General features: G+C 39.8%; 2 protein-coding genes across 7 annotated transcripts in view; both read left to right on the forward strand.

The window, feature by feature from the left end:
- Positions 1 to 14865, forward strand: part of SLC10A7 (solute carrier family 10 member 7) — a 151004-nt gene extending 136139 nt beyond the window's left edge. For 4 of the 5 annotated variants that reach the window (XM_065061949.1, XM_065061946.1, XM_065061947.1 and 1 more), the window contains 2 exons: positions 8221 to 8366; positions 11495 to 14865. In XM_065061949.1, the coding sequence (XP_064918021.1) occupies positions 8221 to 8366; positions 11495 to 11539 (191 nt within the window). In that variant the 3' untranslated portion in view covers positions 11540 to 14865. The remainder of the gene's footprint in view (positions 1 to 8220; positions 8367 to 11494) is intronic. The other variant, XM_065061948.1, reaches the window with a different exon arrangement.
- A 138-nt stretch (positions 14866 to 15003) lies between these two features.
- ZNF827 (zinc finger protein 827) overlaps positions 15004 to 21202 on the forward strand; it is a 198649-nt gene continuing 192450 nt past the window's right edge. For both annotated transcript variants that reach the window (XM_065061919.1, XM_065061921.1), the window contains exon 1: positions 15004 to 19391. The gene's annotated coding sequence lies outside the window, so the exon portion shown is untranslated. The remainder of the gene's footprint in view (positions 19392 to 21202) is intronic.

A 21202-nucleotide genomic window follows, 5' to 3' on the forward strand; every position in this document is an offset into this window, starting at 1 on the left:
CAATATTGGTATTCCCATACTGAGGTGCCAAATTAAGGATAAGTCACATTTAAAATATGACTTATGATGGTTCAATTCATTCTTGAATTCCCTGTTAACTAATTACTACTACCATGTTGCCAGACAGGTGGAGGTGTTTTGGAGTCTAAGGTACCAGTCTTCAGTTGTTGGTGTTAAATGTTTCATGTTAGCAGCTGGTGAGATTTCCTATGTTGTTCACTAAACATCACTTCCAATCTGAATGCACTCGTTGAAAAACTGTAAATAGACAAACTGTACTTTCTTTCTCTCCCTCCCTCCAAACTTTTACATTTTTACTTGCTTAAAACTTCAGTAGTATAAAGATGTGCTGTTTCTTGGTATCTGTACTTATAATGCCCTTAAGTTACTGATTTTTTGTGATGAGTATAGTGAGCCAATTACCTGAAGAATAAGAATTAGTAAGAGCATTCAAAACATATTAATTTTCTTTTTTTTTTCTTGTTAGAGTTATGAAAAAACAGGTATCTTATTCCTCATTCATTTCTCTTCCTCCTTCCCCTTCTTTACTTAAATATTAGACCAGTCCAGTCTCTTACATTGTAGCGTGGGTCTCAGTGAAATTCTTGCATCCTAGCATATGGCCAACATGATTCAACCACATTGCTCTGATTCAGTATAGAGCCTTCCCAATAATTCCTGTCCTCCAAAAGAGATAAGTCATTTAGTGTAATGCAAAGGCTTGTTGAATATTCTAATAAATCATTGTTCTTTCCAAAGTAGAGAGATGAAGGTGGAAACCTTTGAAGATTCGGGTCCATGCAGACCTCCAAACTGAACTAGGATAGCACTCCATTTTGCAGTTTTCTGCTGCAGCTCTTCCAGATTCCGTTAAAGTCTCACCAGTCCCTTGTAAAACATCCTCCTCAGATGTTTGTTTTTACCACTTTATGAGCCTGTGGTTTTTTTTGCTTTCCATTAGACATATTGCTGACCTGAAATATAAAGACATACTGAAAAAAAAAGTCTTTTTTCCCTGAAAATATTTTAAGCACAAGTCTTCATACAGCATACTTACTTGTGGACAAAAAGGCAAGGGGAAGGTAGTCTCAACTGCTGCAAACATTGCACATCCTTCCCAATCAGAGACCGAGTGTCGTATCACCTGGAGGCAGTTGTGGTTGTGCTGATGGATCATCTCTTTACACCTACTGGCAAAAGTCAGACTTCCACGGTAACACCAGGCTTTGTCACCAAGGTGTGATTGAAACAGAAGTGCCACAAACTGTTGTAAGCCATTGTCTAGCCTCTGCAGATGGAATCTTACCTTGATACTGTTACTTCCTTCTGGACAAGAGAGTAGCAAAGGTTGTCTATTATTTGTCTCAGCTATGGTCCCTTTGCAGAGTACAAAATGACTGTAAGGTCTAGGATCTCTTGGTAGGGCTAAGAGAAGAAGAAATCTCAGAGTTACAGCTGGAGTGGGGCTGGAAAAGGACACTCAAATTCTCCTCTGAGGACTTTTTCCCCTGGGGAGGAGCTTGGCTGCCTGTTTTAGGCTCAGTAAGTAAGCTATTCTCCCTCCAGTTTAATGTGATTTCGTATTATGTTGGAAAGTGCTTTCTTCAGCTGAAATGGGAATACTGAGTAGCAAGTGAATATTTGTATTGTTATTGGTTGTCAGATATCATTCAGCCGTTCCCATACCTGAAAAAAAACTGGTCCTGAGCATTTGAGTTCTGTGCATATTCTGGGAATGGCATGGATATAGGAAAAAGAATCCTCAACTACTTACTTTGTCAAAAGCTGCTTCTCCTATCATGACCTCAGTATGTGATAACAGAGTCTGAACAAGAAACATTCCTGGCCTAGTGTACACTGAGGATAGGCATAGTATATAAACTTCTGTCTCCTCAAGGCTAACCATAGGAATGTGATTCGCCTGGAAAAAAACAGAGAAACTCTTAAAAAACTTTGCAAATGAGAGATTAGCAGCATTTTACCATTCTGGTAGGTATCTGCATGAACAACCTTTTTGAATTCTCTAAACTGGATTTGCCTGGATCTCACCACCCTTTGCTAGCATGCAGTCACTGGGCCATATGCAATACTGTTCTAAAAATAGGCAATAAAATTTTAGTTGCTGATTTGGCACTGCCTTTGTAGTAGTAAGCTCAGAACACCCCTGGTCTGGCAGCTTAGGAAGAGTTTAATGCAATATATGCCCCTGTTTACAGGCTTTTTCTCAGCTGAAAAAAAGAAATAGCTATTTGGCCTACTGGTGTTCACTTCACATCTACCCTGAGAGGGTCCTTCAGAAGAAGAGTAGCATGGAGAGTGTCAGAGAAGCTACCATCATATGCTCAATTCATTTTCTATCTTGCACTTGAAGATTATGGCAATTGAGAGTTCTGAAATGTACAGATGAGTAGAAGGGAGAACAGAAAATTCTGAGGCTGAGGCTTTTCTTCAAAGTTTTGCCACCGCCTCTTTGCGAGGGTTGTTTGGCATTCTGATTCCTGGATACCTGGTGGTTCCATAGCCACTGTGATGACCATTTTGTTTTGCAACAAACCTCCTTTCCTAAGAAGAAATGGTGCAGCATTTTGTGATTTGGGACATGTTTCAGTAATGTAACCAATGAAGTTTTAAGATAAATTGTTTGTTCTGAAGATAATGAAGGCAAAGAACATATACAGTAAAGTATGTAAGTAGAGCATCTAGCAATAATTCTGCTTTGGGTGTGAGAGATAATGGCCTATGTTTTGCTAGTAATAAAAGCGTTCTATTAAGTTTTCTGAACCCCTTGCAATGGGATAGAAAACAGCAGATGATGAAACAGTGCTTTGAGGGGAGCTTACACATTCAGCGAGCATAAAATAAACATATTAAAATAGGAAAAAAACCAACCCTGATTTCCAGTACTTATTGTTTTATCACTTCCATCATGGGTATAGGATAAAAGAAAACTCTTACTTGCTTGTTAGAAGAAGAAAGCTCCTACTTGAAGTTCTTACTTGGCAGATGTCAGTTGAAAGCTCTGCTATGGAATATGCTGCAATGTCAAACTCTGTTGGGTAATTTTAGACAAATGTGTCATGTGTGACATGGAAATATGGCATGCTGTACATTAGTGATTTCCCAAGTGTTTGGATCAGGTAGTAATGTGCTGAGAAAGTGCTCTTTATCTCTCCACACTGTGTACTTGTATAGCAGTGGGGAAAGGCTTTTGGTAGAAATTACTTTAGTCAGAAAAAGAATCCATTTACAATATGTGCCTTCTAACATCTTTCAGACAATGCATTGTATTAAAGAGGCATTTTTTGATTAATGTTTTATAAACATTTTTCAGCATGACAGCTTAAAGTCCCTGTAAAATTGTAAATGCGTGCATAGTGCTCACTTCCATAAAGTCAAATGCCGTCTCATAAAGTCTAGTTGGATCCTGTCAGTGACAGTGACACAGAATCAGTACCTTGGAGCATTAAAATTAATTTGCTTCATTTATATTACTGCAGTGATAGCTAGATGAAAAGAGTCCTATATTTAAATTCTCTTAAAAATACCTTCAAATATTTTAGGATTTTTCATTATTATTATTTTTCAGTTAACTAAATGTGGTGAAGTGCCACATAATATTCTCGTGGGCCTCTTATGAAGGCAACTATGAAGTGTGGAAGTAGCAAAGGGGAAAGGAGAAGATGTGAGATGTTATAATGGGTGCAAAGCTGGAAAAAAGATAAATAGTTGTGCAGACTGCTAGAGAAACAGCGACCTTTGGCCAGGGCTGATACACCACAGACTTGAAGCCAAACTGGAACACCCTGCAGCAATGGAAAACAAACAGGGCTTTCCCATACTGTAAGAGCAGTCCTTGTCCTCTTCCTTGCTGTTGTTGAAGGTCAGGCATAAACAGCTGTTCTCTTGCTAGCTCTTCCTCAAGTTTGCAGCCATCTTGCATGAGATGGGCTGGGTGAGGACACAAATGGGGAGAAAAATGAAATGTACTCTGTATCACAGGCCGAACACCCCTTAGTTGCAGTGAGACTGCGATTTTGGTGCCCGCCACACTCAGTGGAGCTTAGTGATTTTAGTGGAAGTACCCAAAATTTAGACTGCTGTAAGTCAGCAGAATCAAAGGTCTTGTGAAGCAAAACCAAGCAGGGAGAAGCATGGGAGTGGAGAAGAGGAGAAAAAAGGGGGACGAGAGAAAAACAGAGCATCTGAATACCAGAGCCAAAGAGCAAGGAGGAAGTTGAGAAACACTGATAGCAGAAACACAGCCAAACAAAGGGGAAGAGGGAAATTCAGGGTAAAAAGCTGGCAATACCAATGATCTTGTTTGTAAGGGATATCTGTGAGTTGATCTCAGTGCTTCCTCCCTTCCACTGCACCTCTTTCTTTGGAGGAGGATACGTTGCAATTCTGACTTGCGCCTGTCACAGTGTTTGGTCATTTCTGGTCCAGGAGTTGGACACACTTTCATGCGATAAGGCTGTTTAAAAGGTTTTAGCAACTCAACAGCATGTTAACGCCCCTACTTTGTGCAAAGCTGCCCATGTTGGCACCAGACCCAGAGGGGCACTTTGTCTTTCCGTTCTTGCAATATGTAGTGAGTGAGGGTCTTTGGCAGAGGAGTTGATCCAATCTGCTGGAAGCCTGTAACTTCCTAAACCACAGCAACATAAACAGGTGTTTGTGACATAGGACCTCAGACTGTGACAGCAGTTTTAAAACTTAATGAAAAGATTGTATATAAACTGATACTGCCAGTGTGGCTCCTCTAATGTCAGTCAGGATAGAGGCCCATAGAAGTCAGTCCAATTACTCTGAAATGCAGATAAGCATGATTAATGGCTCCGTGAAAACAAAGTGCAAAATCCTTACAGGTACTATTCTTTATACATGTGAATGCAGCCTTATTGCTCCAGGTGGCAAATAAATACTCTAATAATATTGGGGAGTGCAGGGAGGGAGGAGCTGCTATGTACTTTAAGGAAACTTGAGGCTACGGTCGTGGTTTTAAGATATGTGATTTCATTCTGTGCAAAATTTTGTTTATCTTAGACTTAGCGTAGCTATCACAGCCTATTAGCAGAGGAAGCAATATGCTGTAAAAGATGAGGAAAAGAGGAGTGGACAGCCCAAAGTAAACATAACCTTATCCATTGAGCTTCACACCTTCATTCCTTGCTGTCTATGTGAAAGATTTAAATTCATCTCATTCGCTTTCTTAGTTTTGTTATAGCAGCACCTGTTCACATCACTATTATTTCAGTCAGTGTTTCTGTTATAGCTTCTCTCAATGCTAGTTTGTGGACTGTTTCTGCATACAGCATCAGCCCAGGCATTACAGTGTCCCTTTTCTTCTTTTGGCTGGCATTTGGTATTCATTTTCCTCAGGCTTTTTGTTCAAGTGTTTTATATATATTTATATTTAAAAAATACAGTTTGGGGGTTGGGGTTTTTGATGGGCTTTTTTGTTTGGTTGGTTTTGGGTTTTTTGGTTTGTTTGGTTGTTTTTAAGAGAGGGTCAAGTATTAATAAATATTAAAATATGTTTTTCCTAATTAGGAATTTCCATGAATTTTATTTATTTGGAAAGCATTAGAAATCATACCATTGCTTGCAGTTACTATGTATTGGTAGGAAAAGGTTTAGACAACATTTAAAAAAATAAATAAAACCCATGCTGTTTTGTTTAGCTTTGTGCTAATATTACTGACATAAGCACTTGTGACTGTAGTCTGTGGATGTCTGTCATGAAATATTTTCTGAGAGTTGTGTGCTGCCAAAGTTGGGATTATAAAAATCAGAAAGTGCATAAGAAGGCAACAGGGCTTTTTCTTTCCATTGAACTAACGCTTACCTGCAAAAATTGTTATTATTTCTTCCTTTCATCAATTGGTTTTTCCTGGTAAATAACAGGAAATTTAATTGCACATTAGCGGCTTACAAAAACCTATTGATGTGACATGTATTTAAACAAGCTGTGAATTAAGAACCTCTTTCCAACCAGTGATCTAATTATATTGTCACACTAATTATAGTATTTTGTATTTGTATTTGACAACTTTAATTTTCTTTTCCTAGTTTACTGAAACAGCCTTCCCCTGGAGAATTTACCTTTTAGGCAGGAATTTCTCATATTTTCTTTTAGATCAGAAAATTTTCAGTAATTTAAAGGATGTCTCAGTCACTCTGGATCCATTCTGTTCCTGTCTCTGATAGTTGCCTCTGTGATCTTAGGCTAGTCATTTTAGTGTTCTCTGATTCTCTGTAGGAGTCCTCTTCAGCTTACTAAAATGTTTTTGGATCTGTGGATGAAATTGCACTACCAAAACACCAGGTACTGTCTTACAAACATAAATATAGCACGTTTATAGATTGGGACTCTATTTTTCTGCAGTTAGAGAACAGAAAATGACCCACAAGGGCTGAGACTTGGAAATAAGCAATAAAACCATTATCCATTCACAAAAACAGCATGATAGGCATTTGAAGTAATTACACTCCTGAATATAATGCAAATGCCCAGTTAGTTTCCATCCAAATACCTTCTATTATCAAGCCACAGAAATTAGTGTTAATAATAAGCAACCCTATTGCGTGATAGGCCTGTGATGTTGTTTTGAAGGTCGTTATTTAATAACATTGATAGTAAGCATGCAAGTCTTTCGTTATTTGATTTAATCTTTTCCTGGACATATTCACGTAAATAAAGGCTGCTAGTATGGGGATGCGATTGTTAGTGATGTCGTGTGATGAAGCTAATCAAAACAATTGCAAGAAATTGTGCTATGGAAACATCATGAAAATGTGTCAGCAATAGTGTGACACTGGCGGAGTGGTAAATATTCAACAAGTAAGCTGTTTCCTCACATAGGGAGGAGGCAGCTTTTACTAAGGGAAACTTGAAAGGGTGTTGAGAACAGGAGTTTATCCAAAACATAGAGAAAAGTTTATGTAAACATGGCAGCTTTGGCTGATCTGAAACATCTGCTAAGGGGGAATGGAGGGCATGTGCCACAAAGCTCAGCTTTTTGTCATTGCTAAGGATGGAGACACATGCATGAGCTGTGTGAAAACTGTGTGTAGTCTGCTTTGCTGCAAGGTAGATGCCGATGGAAGGTTGCTAGAATGACATTTAAGATGAAGGAGAAAATAAGGTGTGTTCTCAGGGGGCTTCCAAGGAATCACAACCACTCTTGTTTGCAACTGTCCAAATGTCTGGTCAAGCAAGACAGAGATGGTTGCAGGTTTTGCCCATAGCTATCCTTTGTGGAACATGGTAGAAAAGTTCCAAGATTTAAACAGATCATTTTGAACAATGATATGTTGAAAGTAAGCAGAATCAGTTTCATTACTGCAAAACTAAACCAAATTTAATCTTACACATCCTGTCATCAAGTGAGAAGATATCTAATAGCAGCAGCACTGTTGAGTGCAAATTCAAGCTCTTAGGAAAAATGGCCCATCTCTATCTCTTAACACTCACTTCTTCCAACATCTAGCAACTTCTGTACTCTGGTTGCTTCCTAACACTTCCCAGGCATGACCACTTCATATTGCCCATTCATTTCATTAAACCTTTTCTCTCTCATGCTGTGTCTTTTCTGAAATGTATTGATAGAGCAGAGAATTTTGTTCTCTAACGCATGACCACTCATCTGCAGAGTCCTTGGCTCTCTACCTTGACTGCATGAGTGGGTCAAAGTAGGGCAGGCTGTCAGCTGGCAAGAAAACACCAGGAAAATGCAACCCTCCTCCAGTGACAAAGGACTGAGGAAAGGTTAGACATGGGAGCTGGGCAGGTTGGGTGGACGGCAATTATGACAACATGAAATAGAGCACAGTGTGAAGAAGGAGTAATTAGGTGGTACAGGACAACATTCAGCAGCAGAACGTTCATGCTATAGCAGAACGTCTTTTATATCAAGTCTTCAGCAGGAGTTTGGCAGCTATTAGCATAATCAGAAAAGATCTTTTATGGCATTTCTCTACTCCTTCCTTTCTATCACAGAATTTTCTTTGCCATCTTTTTTTTTGTTCATGTTCTTGCTGGTTTGGTTTGTTGTTTGTTGTTTTTTGGTTTTGTTTTTTTAAGTATAAAACTTCCGAGTCTTCATTTTGTTTCTTTTGGGTTTTTTTTGGTAATTTCAATGCAACATAAAATGCTTTGCTTTTATCTGTAGCTCAAAGTCTGAGATAAGAGTCTTTCTCTGGTGTTTCTGCCTGCAGGGATTCCAATGCTGAAGATAGTATTTGCGGGTTATGAACACCTGTCCTTAATTTCCGTCCCCTTACTCATCTATCATCCTGCTCAGATTCTTCTTGGGAGTCTGTTGGTACCAACAATAAAATCTTGGATGGTTTCTAGGCAAAAGGTAAGAATTGCTGGGTTTTGATTTGTAATGGAAGGTGTGCTGTAAGGAAAAAAATACCTAAACATGTCTTAAACTGCTAAGGTTCCTTCTTGTAGATCCCATGGTAGAGATTTTTCTGTTGCTTTACTTCCTTTAAGACACTGATAGCCACTTTACTATTAAATTAAAAATGATGAACTTTACCCACCTTGGCTCTGAAAATTTTGCAAATCCTGAAGTTAAGACTTCTACAGTTGGTTCAAATTATAAATTCATTTAAATTCTAAATTTATATTGTGCTGAATAAGAATGGCTCCATCTTTTAGCTAAATAATCACAGCTTTGGATCTTTCTTATGGAGAAGTGACAAAGATCTGCGCACTGGCATGGGAGCTGGGGAAACTGGGTAGAATGAGGACACTTTCTGAATTGAAGCAAAATGATTTTTTTTTTCTTGTTTTACTTGGGTCATTCTTTACAATAGCAAGAAGTCTACAGGAGTCCAGTGCATCATATTTAATGCCAAAATTATGGCATGGGATAGCTTGCAGGATTATAGACTATAACCTACAGGTTTCTGCATTGGAATCACTGATTCAAGTTATGCTTATTTCAGTACAAACTGAAAATATTGACGTCTGACAGTTGTTATGTGATCTAGATGAAATAACTTCCATGGTTTTAGTCAGGTTCTCAGAACAGTGGTAGCCACCTCGCAGAAAGCTAGTCCATGCAACTGATTTTAGTGCTGTCTTTAATGTTCTGAGGTGACAAGGATCATGAAGCTGTGGCAACTGAAGCAGACTTTGACAGCCATTTTAGGTGAAGATTGAGACCTATTGGGGGAAACCCAGTGCAAACCTGCATTGTAAAATCAGAAAAACTCTCAGTTTTCAGGAACAAAGTCCAGAAATCAGACCTTGTTAAGATATACTTACCTTAACACCTGAAAATGGAAATTTGAGAATCGTATGTCATTTCTTCATCAATCTGAAAGTCATGATTTTTTTTTTTTAAATCAGAAATTATCAGGAGACATTACAGGTTGTGTAAAGAAAATTCCGTACTATTCCTGCAGAAAAATAGCCTGAAGTTGACACTCCTGGTAACAGAATAATCTCTGCAAGGCTGGTTTCTCTTCAGCATCTTGCTGCTCTCTGCTGCCAAGCCCAGGAGTGGGGCTGGAGCTCACCCAGACCTCCCTGGTCCTCAGGGATGGTGATGGCCCTTCAGGGACTGCTGTCAGTTGCTGCAAGTCAACACAGCCTTGAAATAGGGCATCAGAAAAGTCACACAGTCCTGGGGAGATTCACAGTTCACCAGCACTACTTTCTTATTCATTAAGTGTCAAATAAACCTCCTGTGCTAATCAGACGGTAATGTGACTGTAGAACCACTTTGGGGGATTGTTGTTCTGTTGCAGCAGTTTCTTCAGTTGGTCTTCTGTATTATTCACAAATGTTATTTTAATTACTCTTTGAAAAAAATCAATGAGGTTGGGTCTGGTACAGTTGCAATAAGTATAATAGAAGTGAATGTTGTGACTGGATAATGGTCTCCTGCTTTGAAAATAAACATGTCATCATCACCCTTGATGTTTATTTTCTATAAACACCTTGGCTTCATTTTGGCATCTCTCTTGCAGGGGGAGACGGTTATCCAGTCACAGTACTCAACTTCAGTGACATTCTTACTTAATTATGATAGTACATGTGATCTGGTTGTATGAAATTGAATTTAAATATTTAGAGGTTCATCTACACTAAGGTATTTCTACTTTGTAAATACGGCAACAGAATCTGCCAAACTACAAAGTTAAAAAATTCTTTCCCCAAACAAAATGTGGAATGATGTCTCTCTCCAAAGTCTCTTGCTGAATAATATCCAAAAGACTAATCTCAAAGGGCTAGATTTAACAATAGTTAAGTACTGGTGTTTCTGAAAGCTGGTGTTTGAGGGGAATATAGCCTATTTATTTTTAAAGGTTTGGATTTTTTTAAGAGTTTACATTTGTGCTGGAGTGTTTTTCAAGCAGTACTTACAAGCTTTAAATGTACATTATTAAAGGTTAATATCTACAATAAGAAGACCCATCAGGCATCTCTGACTGAGAATTGCTTGTTTAGCCAGCCCTCTGGAAATGATAAGTCTCTCACCTGACAGGCAAATTTCAGTCTGTCAGTATACTTCACCCAAAAGGATGAGGAAAACAGAGGTTCTAAATTTCAGGAATTTGCAAGTTTCACTTATTTCCCTCTCAGGTCAAGTTGTCCCACACAACAAAGCAGCGAGCTTTTTTTTTTTTTTGCAGAGCACACCCACAGAAGGCATCCTTCACCATGACCGTGTCAGTATACAGGCACAGCTGAATACTTAGCACCTTTTAATCCTGTCCCATCTGCCTCCTAAGCCAGAGAGGCTGCCTTCTGCCACACTAGAAGCATCGTCACCTGTCATTTGAGCTGAATTTCTGTCACACAGAGAATAGTTCAGCTACTGTAGTTGGCCAGCCTCTGGCCATCAAATAGAGGCATGTGTTTTCTCTCCTCCTGGTAAACTAAGAGTAGACTAAAGCTGCAAAGATGTCAGGTGTCCCTTGGCATAAGATCACCTCTGGACTGATGGGCTTTGGCTTTTTCTTACTTTTCGCAGAAAGGAACATGTAAATATCAGAGGTGTTTGACATCCACCACTGCAGCAGCAACTACACTCTGAGCAAGCTTCAAGCCTTATAGAAAGAGGCCAGGGAACACAACAGTGTTCACAGAAATTTTCTTCACAGTCTTTCCCTAAGTAGGTCAGAAGCTCTTCGTCTGTACCACAAGTGGTTTCTTGAGTTGGGGTCCCAATGGTTGCTTTCTGAAAGACATCTGGGACCCACCTCCACTTCCTTTACTGTCACTGTAGCCATATTCCCTGTGGTTCCTCTGTTAAGGCTTATCTGTATATGAGGAGGTTGCAATGGGCTATCAGAGATAAAATAATTGTCATAAAACCCAGGATGGCCTGTCAGCTGCATGCTGGCACCTCACTCAGCATCCCAGAAATATATGCAGCATTTGGTTGCTCGTTATAAATAAAAATCATGTCTTGTGCTATTGGTCATCTTTTAAGAATATAAAAGTGACTGTTTTGTTTATTGTTCACAGGCACTGAAGTTAACCAGGCAGCCCAAAGCACCCGTGAAGGTATAATGATGGACATGGCCCGTGTCGCAGTGAATGTATATATGTACTATACTGTACACACAGACAATTGAGATAACGGGGTATTTGTGAATGTTGCTTCAGTGGATGTTTTATTTTTATATATACATATATATATATATATATATATTAAAAAGATACCTGTTAAGTGCCTTACAGATGCATTTTTGGTGAAAACATTGTTTCCAGAAGCCACTTTGTTGGTTACTGCAAGAGGTTGTACAGTATTTTGGAATCCTTTAGTTTTTATTTTTCTAACCAAGTGAATGATGATGACTAACAGCTGTTTCTTCCATTGCCCCTGCATTGAAGGCAGGGCGTACCAGCTGTAAGTCTCTGTTTTAAACTAGCCACAATGACCAGAAGCCTATGCCACTGCTGGCTTACTGTGGGGAAGAGCTTGCTGAAGATTTTTTCCAAGATTGACTTGAATTTCTGTGTGACTCTGTTACACTTCCCAGTCATATGACTGTGACATGCCTTTTTCTTCTGAGTTTGTGTATACTCAGCATGGGGCCATCCATTGGATAGAAGCTGAGAAGCATGAATTATTTGCATTTGTTGACACAGTTGTCTAGACATTCCTTCAAAGTTAATGGTTTCTCAAGAAAATTCTTTCAATTCCATTGTATGATATTGTGCCATTGTATATCTTAAATGCCTCCTAAGCTTCTTCAAAGAAATGGTCTGGTGCTTGGGTTATGAGTGAAGTATTTATGTTTGCAGCTGGGAGATCTTTTATAATTTACCTCTGAAGAACACAATTTTTTGTTATTCTTTTTTCTTTTCCTTTCCCCGATGCAATGCACAGAGATCTGCAGTGACAGAATTTAGGATGCTAATGCTGAAATAGAGCCTTTATTGTAGTAAGCCAAGCTATGTTTTCTATATTGCTGCATTGGTAATGAATAATAGCTTGTGAGGACAAGAATGTTGACAATTTTTTTTTCAATTAAAAGGATCCTTATAGTAACCGAAATGCTATTTTAGCTAATTTGACAATCAGCCGCAACTTTTTAAAAATAAAATGTTACTCTTTTAAATAAAATTATATATATAAGAAAATACAAAATACTATTTCTAAGAGGAGTGTTGAAGAGGAAGGAACACAGGCATATATTTAAGCACATAGCCAGCACTTGTCCAGATTAAGATTTCAGAGGAGCACTCTAGTCCACGCCCATGTGCAAAAACTGTGCTGGCAGCTGTGCATTAAAACAGTAAAAGGAATGAAAGAAATAGGTCAAACTGGGATCAATATAAATGCAGAAGTGTCGTGGGTGTCACGGTTAACATTGCACTTAATGGTGCAACTGAGTGCAAGCACCCAGGAGCAGATCTTTAGCAGATGTAAATTATGGTAGCTCTGATAAGACTGTAGCCATTTATACAAGCTAAAGATCTTTTGTATGACAATAGGCATGCGAAATTGATATCCTTTTGCCTTAGTGAAAAAAAAAAATCATGTTTACTTTACCTAGTGTGTTATTCCTAGTCCTTTATTCCTGTGAAAAACAGGAAGGGAATCTGTTTACCCATCCTGGGTGCTTTACCTGATGGTCAGTCAACCAGTGCAAGACTGGGAGCTGACAGCATCACCTGGTTCGGAACTGTCATCACCAATAAAACAACCAGGGAATGAAGGTATGTGAGGTGGCAACATGCTGTATTCTTTCTCGCAGTGGGGAGTCTAGACTCAGGACAGTTTCTTTTTGTTGTTTTCATAAACCTAAACTTACAGAGTAGATAAGGACTTAATCCAAATCCCACTGAAATCAGTGACTCTCTTGGTTTTGAATGGCAAAGCAGCAGGCCCAGAAAGTGCTGGCTTTTTTTTGACTATATAGGAAGGAAGAGTTCAAGCATAGGGTAATGCTAAAGCATTTCTGTCAATGCTCAATAGTCAGAACACTTGAAATACCCTTACTGAGCTACCTCCATGTACTGAATCTGTCTTTCAGTACATCCAACGACTTGCTTAAATTCCACTTAACACATCCTTTTTTCTTTGTTAAATGTTTTCTACATTTAAGAATATTTCAAACTGTTTTAAGATGGAGTTTTGTTAGAGCCTTTATGAAGTCCTTGTCAATTGCTTGGAGCAGTCTAAATGTTGTGTATGAGTGTTGGGGGTGTTGGCCTAAGGGGAATATAAAGCAAAACTGAAACACATATTTTAATTCCAAACTTAATGAAACTGAATTATGCATATCAATTCTGTTACGTTTAAAGACTGTTGGTTTATGACATGTTGTTATGCCTATATGTCTCTAATAAACAGATTTGGGTTGAATTTAATTTTGTTAATAGAAGAACAAGATAAAATTACTTTTCTTTTAGGTCAACTTTTTACCTCTGTTACCTGTATTTTGTTCTTTTGTGGGTAAGCTTTTAAACTGTTTTCTTGTCCTTTAGAAAAAATAATCCATGAACTGTACAGAAATATTTTATTAACTAAACTAAAGCAAGTTCTCAGAATGCTTCAAATTATAACCAACTGAAAATTAATTCATTCAACTCCACCGATTTTTCAATAGACGGTTATAATAGTTCTGAATCTTTTCAGTTTCTTAGCTTTGAATTTAGCTGAGAGATATCTGATAGTGAACATAATCAGGCAAACAAGAACTTTGCCCATGTTAAAACATAAGGATTTTCTTGATCATCAGTGCTTCTTAGTGTCTATGTATCTATAATCCAATCTAATGATATCAGAGGAAAAAACACCCAAAGAATAGAAGAGCAATTCAGGAGTCACAGGAAATTTTAGCACTTTGCATTGAGTTACTCAAACATTTTACTTCCTTTTTTGTGCACTAAATTGAGAGGCTTTTTATGACCCCAGTGATGTGTCCAAGATAAATCATTTTTTATGTAAAATCAAGATTGTGGTTGTGTTTTTCCTTTTAGATCTTTTAGTTAGTATGAGTAGATTATATGACAGAAAAGGCAATTTCAGCAGAAGCTGCGCAGTTGTGCTTGTTCACAGAGCAAAGGGAGAGTATCCAGCACCTTGGTTTCACAGAAGTAGTCCCTTATGTTATTGTGACAGTCAGGGAAAGAGGAGCTGTTAGTTTTATTTGTGTACGGTTTTCTGTGGAAATATCTTGACAGCAGGAGGTTAGAAGGCAAGATGAAATATTGTCTGTCTGCAAGCACATTTATTTATGTGTTACGTGCATAAGAGATGAGCGGTTATGTATGTAGAAATCACTAGAAGGGACCAAGTCCCTGGTACACATTTTTTTGCAAGACTGCATATGGAGAAAGAGCTACTTTTTTAATGTTATTCTGACATTAAAAATGAGATTTCAGATGCTGAGTTGTGTTTTGTATTGAATCATAATCTCATATGGAACCTTTACAGCAGATGATCGCAACATTGTATTTGTAAACTGTAGACTATTTTGCACTTAAATAGATGTTGGTGCATTTGGGAATTACAGCATAGTAAGAGGCTAAATCATAGTTTCTCCATTTTGTTATAATCCAAATGCATTTATATTACTAGTATTATTATAAAGTGCCAGAAACACATACAGTCCCTTGCAAACACGTTAAATAGACAAGAGACTAAATTCCGCCCGTGGTTACACTTGCACATCTCCAGCAAAAGGGCTGTTACGCTGCAGAGCGCTCTCCCCAGGGAAGCTGTTTGAAAAGCCCTGCCATTGTTCTAACAAAGCTCAGTGATAATGTAGTGCATGACGAGAGTAAATGGAAGAGTATTTTAGTTCAGATTTGATGGCCTGCCCTTTCCAGCATCTAATAAACCAAATCTCTTTTGTCCCCATTTCCACAAGTAGCCCCAGTCTCTCAGACCAAAACTACAGTATCTTATTGGAACAATGTCAGAAGTGGGAGGTTGTCACCTCTCTGACATTTTCTTGCTTAAACCACATTCTCTTTTGTGATCACGAGGCTGTGACTTCTTTGAGGAAGCGTTTTGAATTCTTCAAAGTTTATTGAGTGCGGTTCCTGTAAAATTCTTATTAAACATCCCTGTTGGATGGTAAGTAATCTGGAGTAGCACTGACAGGGACTGTCCCATGGTTTTACATTTGCAGGACCAGAGAAAGCAATACCAGGAGATGCAAGTGCAAGGCAGGCAGGTCTGCTTCGTGCTGGCATCTAGAGCTGTTGCAGAGGTTGTGAAAGCTGCCTCTACATTGTCCCCTGGCCAGACAGGTGGAGAGAGAGATCTTCAGTGAGAAGTGAAATTGAATTTGTTAGTGTTTAAAAGGATGTGTTGGAAACAATTGGTGCAAATGAGGCCTCTTGCCTGCTCCCCTGAGCAAATTGCTGTCTCTGTGGAGCATCAGCTTCTCAGTCCATCAAATTGCAGTAATCAAGTCTGGAGCTGATGGGGGCATGAGTCACCACTTAATTTTCTCATCAATGGAGGCCAAGTTTTCAGAATATTTTTAGATGCATTTCTGTAGAGATTTCTGCCAGCCAGTGACCTGTAGAGTGACAAGAAAATGAGCAATAGCTGCTGTTGAATCAGGCTCTGCTCCCTGCCGCCTACCTCACTGACTGCAGTTTTGGGCAGGGAGGGCATGTGGCCTTTGGCTTCATTATGCAGAAAAGACCCCCACTGAGTTGATCCCAAGACCTGGATTTGCTAAGTAATAACATAACCTGTTAATTCTTAGGATATCTGGTAGGTCCAAATCAGCTGTGACTCTGCACTGCTAGCCCAGACCAGAAGCTGGCACGAGATGAGAAATAGATGGTGATCCCTGTCCATAGAGACAGCCAGGACCTGACAGATGCAGCATGTAGAAGAGGCCATGCATCTCACATGGATCCCATGCTGGTGCATATTGTCTGCTCTTTACCTGTCTTCAAAGTAGCCACCTGGCACAACCATTTTTCACCCAGTTCAGAAGAAAAAAAAATCCTTTTTGGATGACATCCTCTGTGGGTGTGCTGCATCCAATGTAATTGTAACAAAGTCCAGGGCTTGCAGGTGTTAGCATGCTGATACTAGTTCATGTCTATAAGAGAAAAATGACTATTTATGGTCAGTTTTCTTATTAAACAGTTCCAAATTCTGAGGAGAATCAACTCCCTTAGAAGAAAATGGGCTGCCTCAAAGGAAAGACCATTTCATTGACAGGATTAAAAAAAATTGTGGAGGTCATGTGAGGACTGGCCTTTTGCCAGAAGAATTGCAGAAAATAAAATTTGAGAGTCCCATGACAATAATCGGGTATGAAATTCTATTGACAAAAGCTTTTGCAATTCTGTGCTCCTTCTGTTTCTTGGCATTGTGACTCCAGTCCTTCGCCATTCCTTTGCTGCACAGCCCATGCCCAACATGTTACAAAATTGTATCTTATTTCCTAGTGCATTCCGCCTGTAATTTTGCCACTTCTTTGCCAACGGTGTTTGACAAAATATATAGTGTCTTTTTTTCCCTATCTTCAACCTAAATTCCACACACACCCCCTTTTTTTTAACTTCTCCCAGTTAACTGTCCCTAACTGAACCTGTTGGCGTCATCACCAAGATGATGCTCTCATCTGCTTGGAGAGCACCTCTGAGAAGATGCTCTCAGAGACCTCATCCCATAGCAGCATGACAGGATAACTGTGACCGAGAAGCCAGGGCAGCTTTCCAAGACGCTGCTCAAGGAAGCAGAAATCAGCCTTTTGTGCTGACACTGAAGAACTTTACACATCAAATTATGATTCTCATGTTCTTCGTTAGGATTCACAGCTCCCCTGGACAAAAGTGCCTGCGCACACGTGGGCCCACAGCTCACCACTGTATCCAGTATATAGTCGCTGGATACTCCTTTGGGCAATCCTCTAGTATTGTGTGATATGTTTAACCAAGTTGTTCAGCAAATTCTCGCCTATTCTGCTTCATAATATTGCTTTAAATTAGAGAAATTTCAGGAGAACCTCAGTATTTTTATTTATAAAAATGACAAAATATATATTTAGTTAAATATTTCAGATCACAATTTGTATGAAAAATTAACTGTAACTTGCAAACAGTGGCTCAGGACTAAAAAAGATACAGGTAGAGGATTTGGCTCACTCCTTCACTCTACCCCTTCCCCAAAACATACCCACAGTCTTCCAGGTACCTCACAGTGAGTTGTTTAAAGCCCTTTTCAGAAAACCCCTACACCATCTCTGTATAGGTGCAACTCCCTGATAAATAAAATATATCCCAGAGGCATAACAGCGTACTGAAAATAAGAGTGTGACACAATTTCAGCCACCTAATATGATAACTCTATTTGATGCAGCTCACAGAGTGCTAATGTGGGAAGCCTGTCTCTTGTCAGCTCGTCGGATCTCTCCCCACGCCGGAGCTGAATCCCGCAGCCACACACAAGCAGCAGCGTGGGAGCGGGCCTTCCCCAAGGCCCCGGTAATTTTGTCACCCTGTGCTCACAAACTCCCCTCTTTCTGACCCCAAATGTTAAAAACATCGCTGAGTTGTGAGACATGGGATGTGTGAGTCGGGGGAGCAGAATGAAAGCAGATGCTGCCTGTGGAGTCTGACTTTGTCGTGTTTCAGATCAGGAAACACGTATTTGTGATGCGTAACACTAATGTATAACCTCTCTGATTATGAAGGCCATAAAGAGCTTTATGTAGCTATACTACCCGATGTCAATGTTCCCAAATGATCTCATTTAAATTATCCATCAGGACTTCATTTAAAAAGCAAGAAAACTCAAGTCTTGCTGGCACCATTTTTTTAGAAGATTTTTAGGTAGCTTTTTAAATTATTATTAAACGTGCATATCACGTGTAGAAAAACTGCTTATCACTTGTAACAGGATGTGTATTAAACCATTATATTCTATGTTATTTAGGAATAAATTTTGCCTCTTTAGCTCTTTACTTTTGACAGCAAACTCTCCCTGCTAATTCATCCTGTTTGGATTTTTTGCTTTGATTTATATATAAACATGTTCCAGTGTATTGCAAGCAGCAGCTCCTATGTTTGAAAAATAAATTTATTGAGAAATTTCAATCTTTTCCAATACTAGTGAAAATAAAACAAAATTTAGTCTGTTAAGATAGTAAGTGGTATTCTTTGGATAGCTGGTGCTTGGAATGTACTTTAATTTTTTTTCAGAAGCCCAAATTTAGGAGTTTATTGTTGTAGCAACAAAAAGTTTGCTCTGAACAATCCCAGAAGAACAATACATTCTCAGAAGGAAAAGAGTGTTTACCGCCAATAATTCAGCTGCTATAAATTATGACTGTAAAGAAAGAGAAAAGGGTTACTTTTTAAAACTTGCTGCCAGATTCTGGTTCCAATGATGCTGAGTAAGGTAAGTAATGTTCTTTTGATTAACAGTCAAGCCTTGAGTGGTGTCGTTTAAAGAAGATTTTATTAAGCTTTTTTCTCAAATCCATCTTTTTTGTTCTATTTTGAATGGACTCCCATCTGAGGAAAACTCTCAGTTACCTTTTAGCCTACATTAAATTCACACTGGCAAACATATGAGAATTATTAATTTGCTCCAGAAAGAACTAATAGACTTTGCCAAATAAATCATGCAAATGACCCGGTGAGCTATTCATCTCTTCTGCATATTATTGCTTAAAAATCATGATAGTTTCCCCTTAAAAATCAAAAGTCAAATCAGTACTTTGACTTCCAGAGACGAATTTGGACTTGTGGTTGTTTTGTGCCTTATTTTTTCTTGTTTGCAGCTCAGAAAATCACAGGGAGCCGGTGAGCGTGGTGGATTGCTGCCTTCCAGGAGTCTCTTCACTTGTTCCTGCAACTCTATGTTAGGGCTGCATTCTTTGCTTTAACGGGGATTCTGCAACTCAGCCAGCCTGGAGATTGGTAGTAACTGGTGTGTATTGATAAATATAATTAGACGAACGTTACCTGTCCCCCCAACTGCCCCGCCCGCCGGGGAACGGCGCCATCGCCGGGACAACGCTGCCCCCTGGCGGCGGCGCGGGGCCGGGCGCTGGCTGGCGGGGGGGCCGGGAACGGGGGAGCGTTTGCCCGCGTCGGGTTTACCTCTTTATTAGAATTAAATAGGAGATGTATGTGAGATGGCAATCGTAGCTTTATTTTCTTCTGGTTCGGCCCAGAGTAGGGAATTACACGGGAGTCTCTGCCTGCCAGCCTGCCCGGTTAACCGGGGCAGTGAGCGAAAGGCAGATGCTGTGCATTCCCCAGGAGACAGTTTTTCTCTCTTTGTTGCCGTATCCTCAACCCTCCCCAGCGAACTGCAGCAGCAAGGGTCGGTCTGCCTGCACTGTCTGTTGCCAGAGTCGAGACTGCAGTTAACTCAGCTGACACGTAGCATTTGTGCAGCGTTAGGTCCTGGGAATTACTGGTGACACTTTACTTGACTGGGTTAAATATTTTTCCACTTTGGACCATGTGTTTGCATAATAAAGATCAGCAAGTCACATCTTCTGGCTTTCCCTCTATACCAACAGCCTTATGTCCTTGGTACCTGGATGTCACTTCCTAATGTACATCAACATCCTCTGATATACAGCAAGCCTGATCTTTGACTCACCTTTGAATTAGTGACACATTTTCTCAACAACAAATTATACTTGGGCATTAGAAGGTGGCAATCTGTAATGGATATTGCAATCTGAAGATTCAAAGAGACTATCTGTGATCTTTGTCCTTAGCAGAGTAAGCTGGAGTCTCTCTTCTCTCCTACATGTTATTTGATTGTGGTACATAACCTTGGGATGGACTAATAATCATTAGTCAGAGCTGATATATCCTTTATGGGCCTGCCCTGCTGAGGAAGGGAGACATTCTCTAGCACAGCAGTAAATAAGCAAAACATGCACTTAAATATACAGTATAATGTGTTTTGAGACATGATCCTTCATACATCATATAACAAAATGCTTTACTGAGAGAGTCACACATACACTAATGAGAAAAGAGGGTTGCTATGACAAGACCTGAGAATGGGAAATTATTTGGTGGCAGGAGGAAGCTGGGAGAGATCCCTGAGTGGCATGTGGTCTGAGAGCAGTCATGACTCCCCAGGTCCTTCTTTGCCCTCTCCTAGGTGATGCGATGCCTTGGAGGAGCTGGCAGGAGAGAGGGGACGGGAGAGAAAGGAGGGGTGCCCTGCAGAGCTGCCCAGATGCGCAATGACTTTCACACTGAGCCTTGAGACCACGGCAGTGGCAGCAGAGGAGTCCAGTTTGCCAGGAGAAATGAGGGGGCTGTTCTGTTGCTTGCCAGCTGGGCAGGTCAGGTCACTAATTTGTTGTTGGGTTTTGCTGGTAAGCAGCTCTTTTTGCAGCTGAATATTGCAGGAATTGTTAGAGCATCTCCACATCTTTTTACAGACATTTCTCATTGTTTTTTAAAAATAAGTGCATAAATAGCATGTGCTCTGCCAAGGAACTGGCTGAAGCAGGGGCAAATCATGAGGAGTGAGGGAAAGCAAGAACCCTCACCCCTCAGCAGGGCAGAGCAGGCATCATCTCCCCATGCTCAGTTTGCTGGGGGAGCTCTGCTGAATGTTTCGGTCTCTGGGTTCCTGGCCTTGCTGCTTTGCCCCCCTTGGTTTGTGTGGTCTTTAAGTAGTTGAAGAAACTGTGCCAGAAGGGCTGGCCAAGCCACCCAGCCAGATCTCCATCATGCCTGGAGAGAGGGCTCCCTCTCCTGAGA

The sequence above is a fragment of the Columba livia genome, chromosome 4 (assembly GCF_036013475.1).
Source record: "Columba livia isolate bColLiv1 breed racing homer chromosome 4, bColLiv1.pat.W.v2, whole genome shotgun sequence".
NCBI lineage: Eukaryota > Metazoa > Chordata > Aves > Columbiformes > Columbidae > Columba > Columba livia.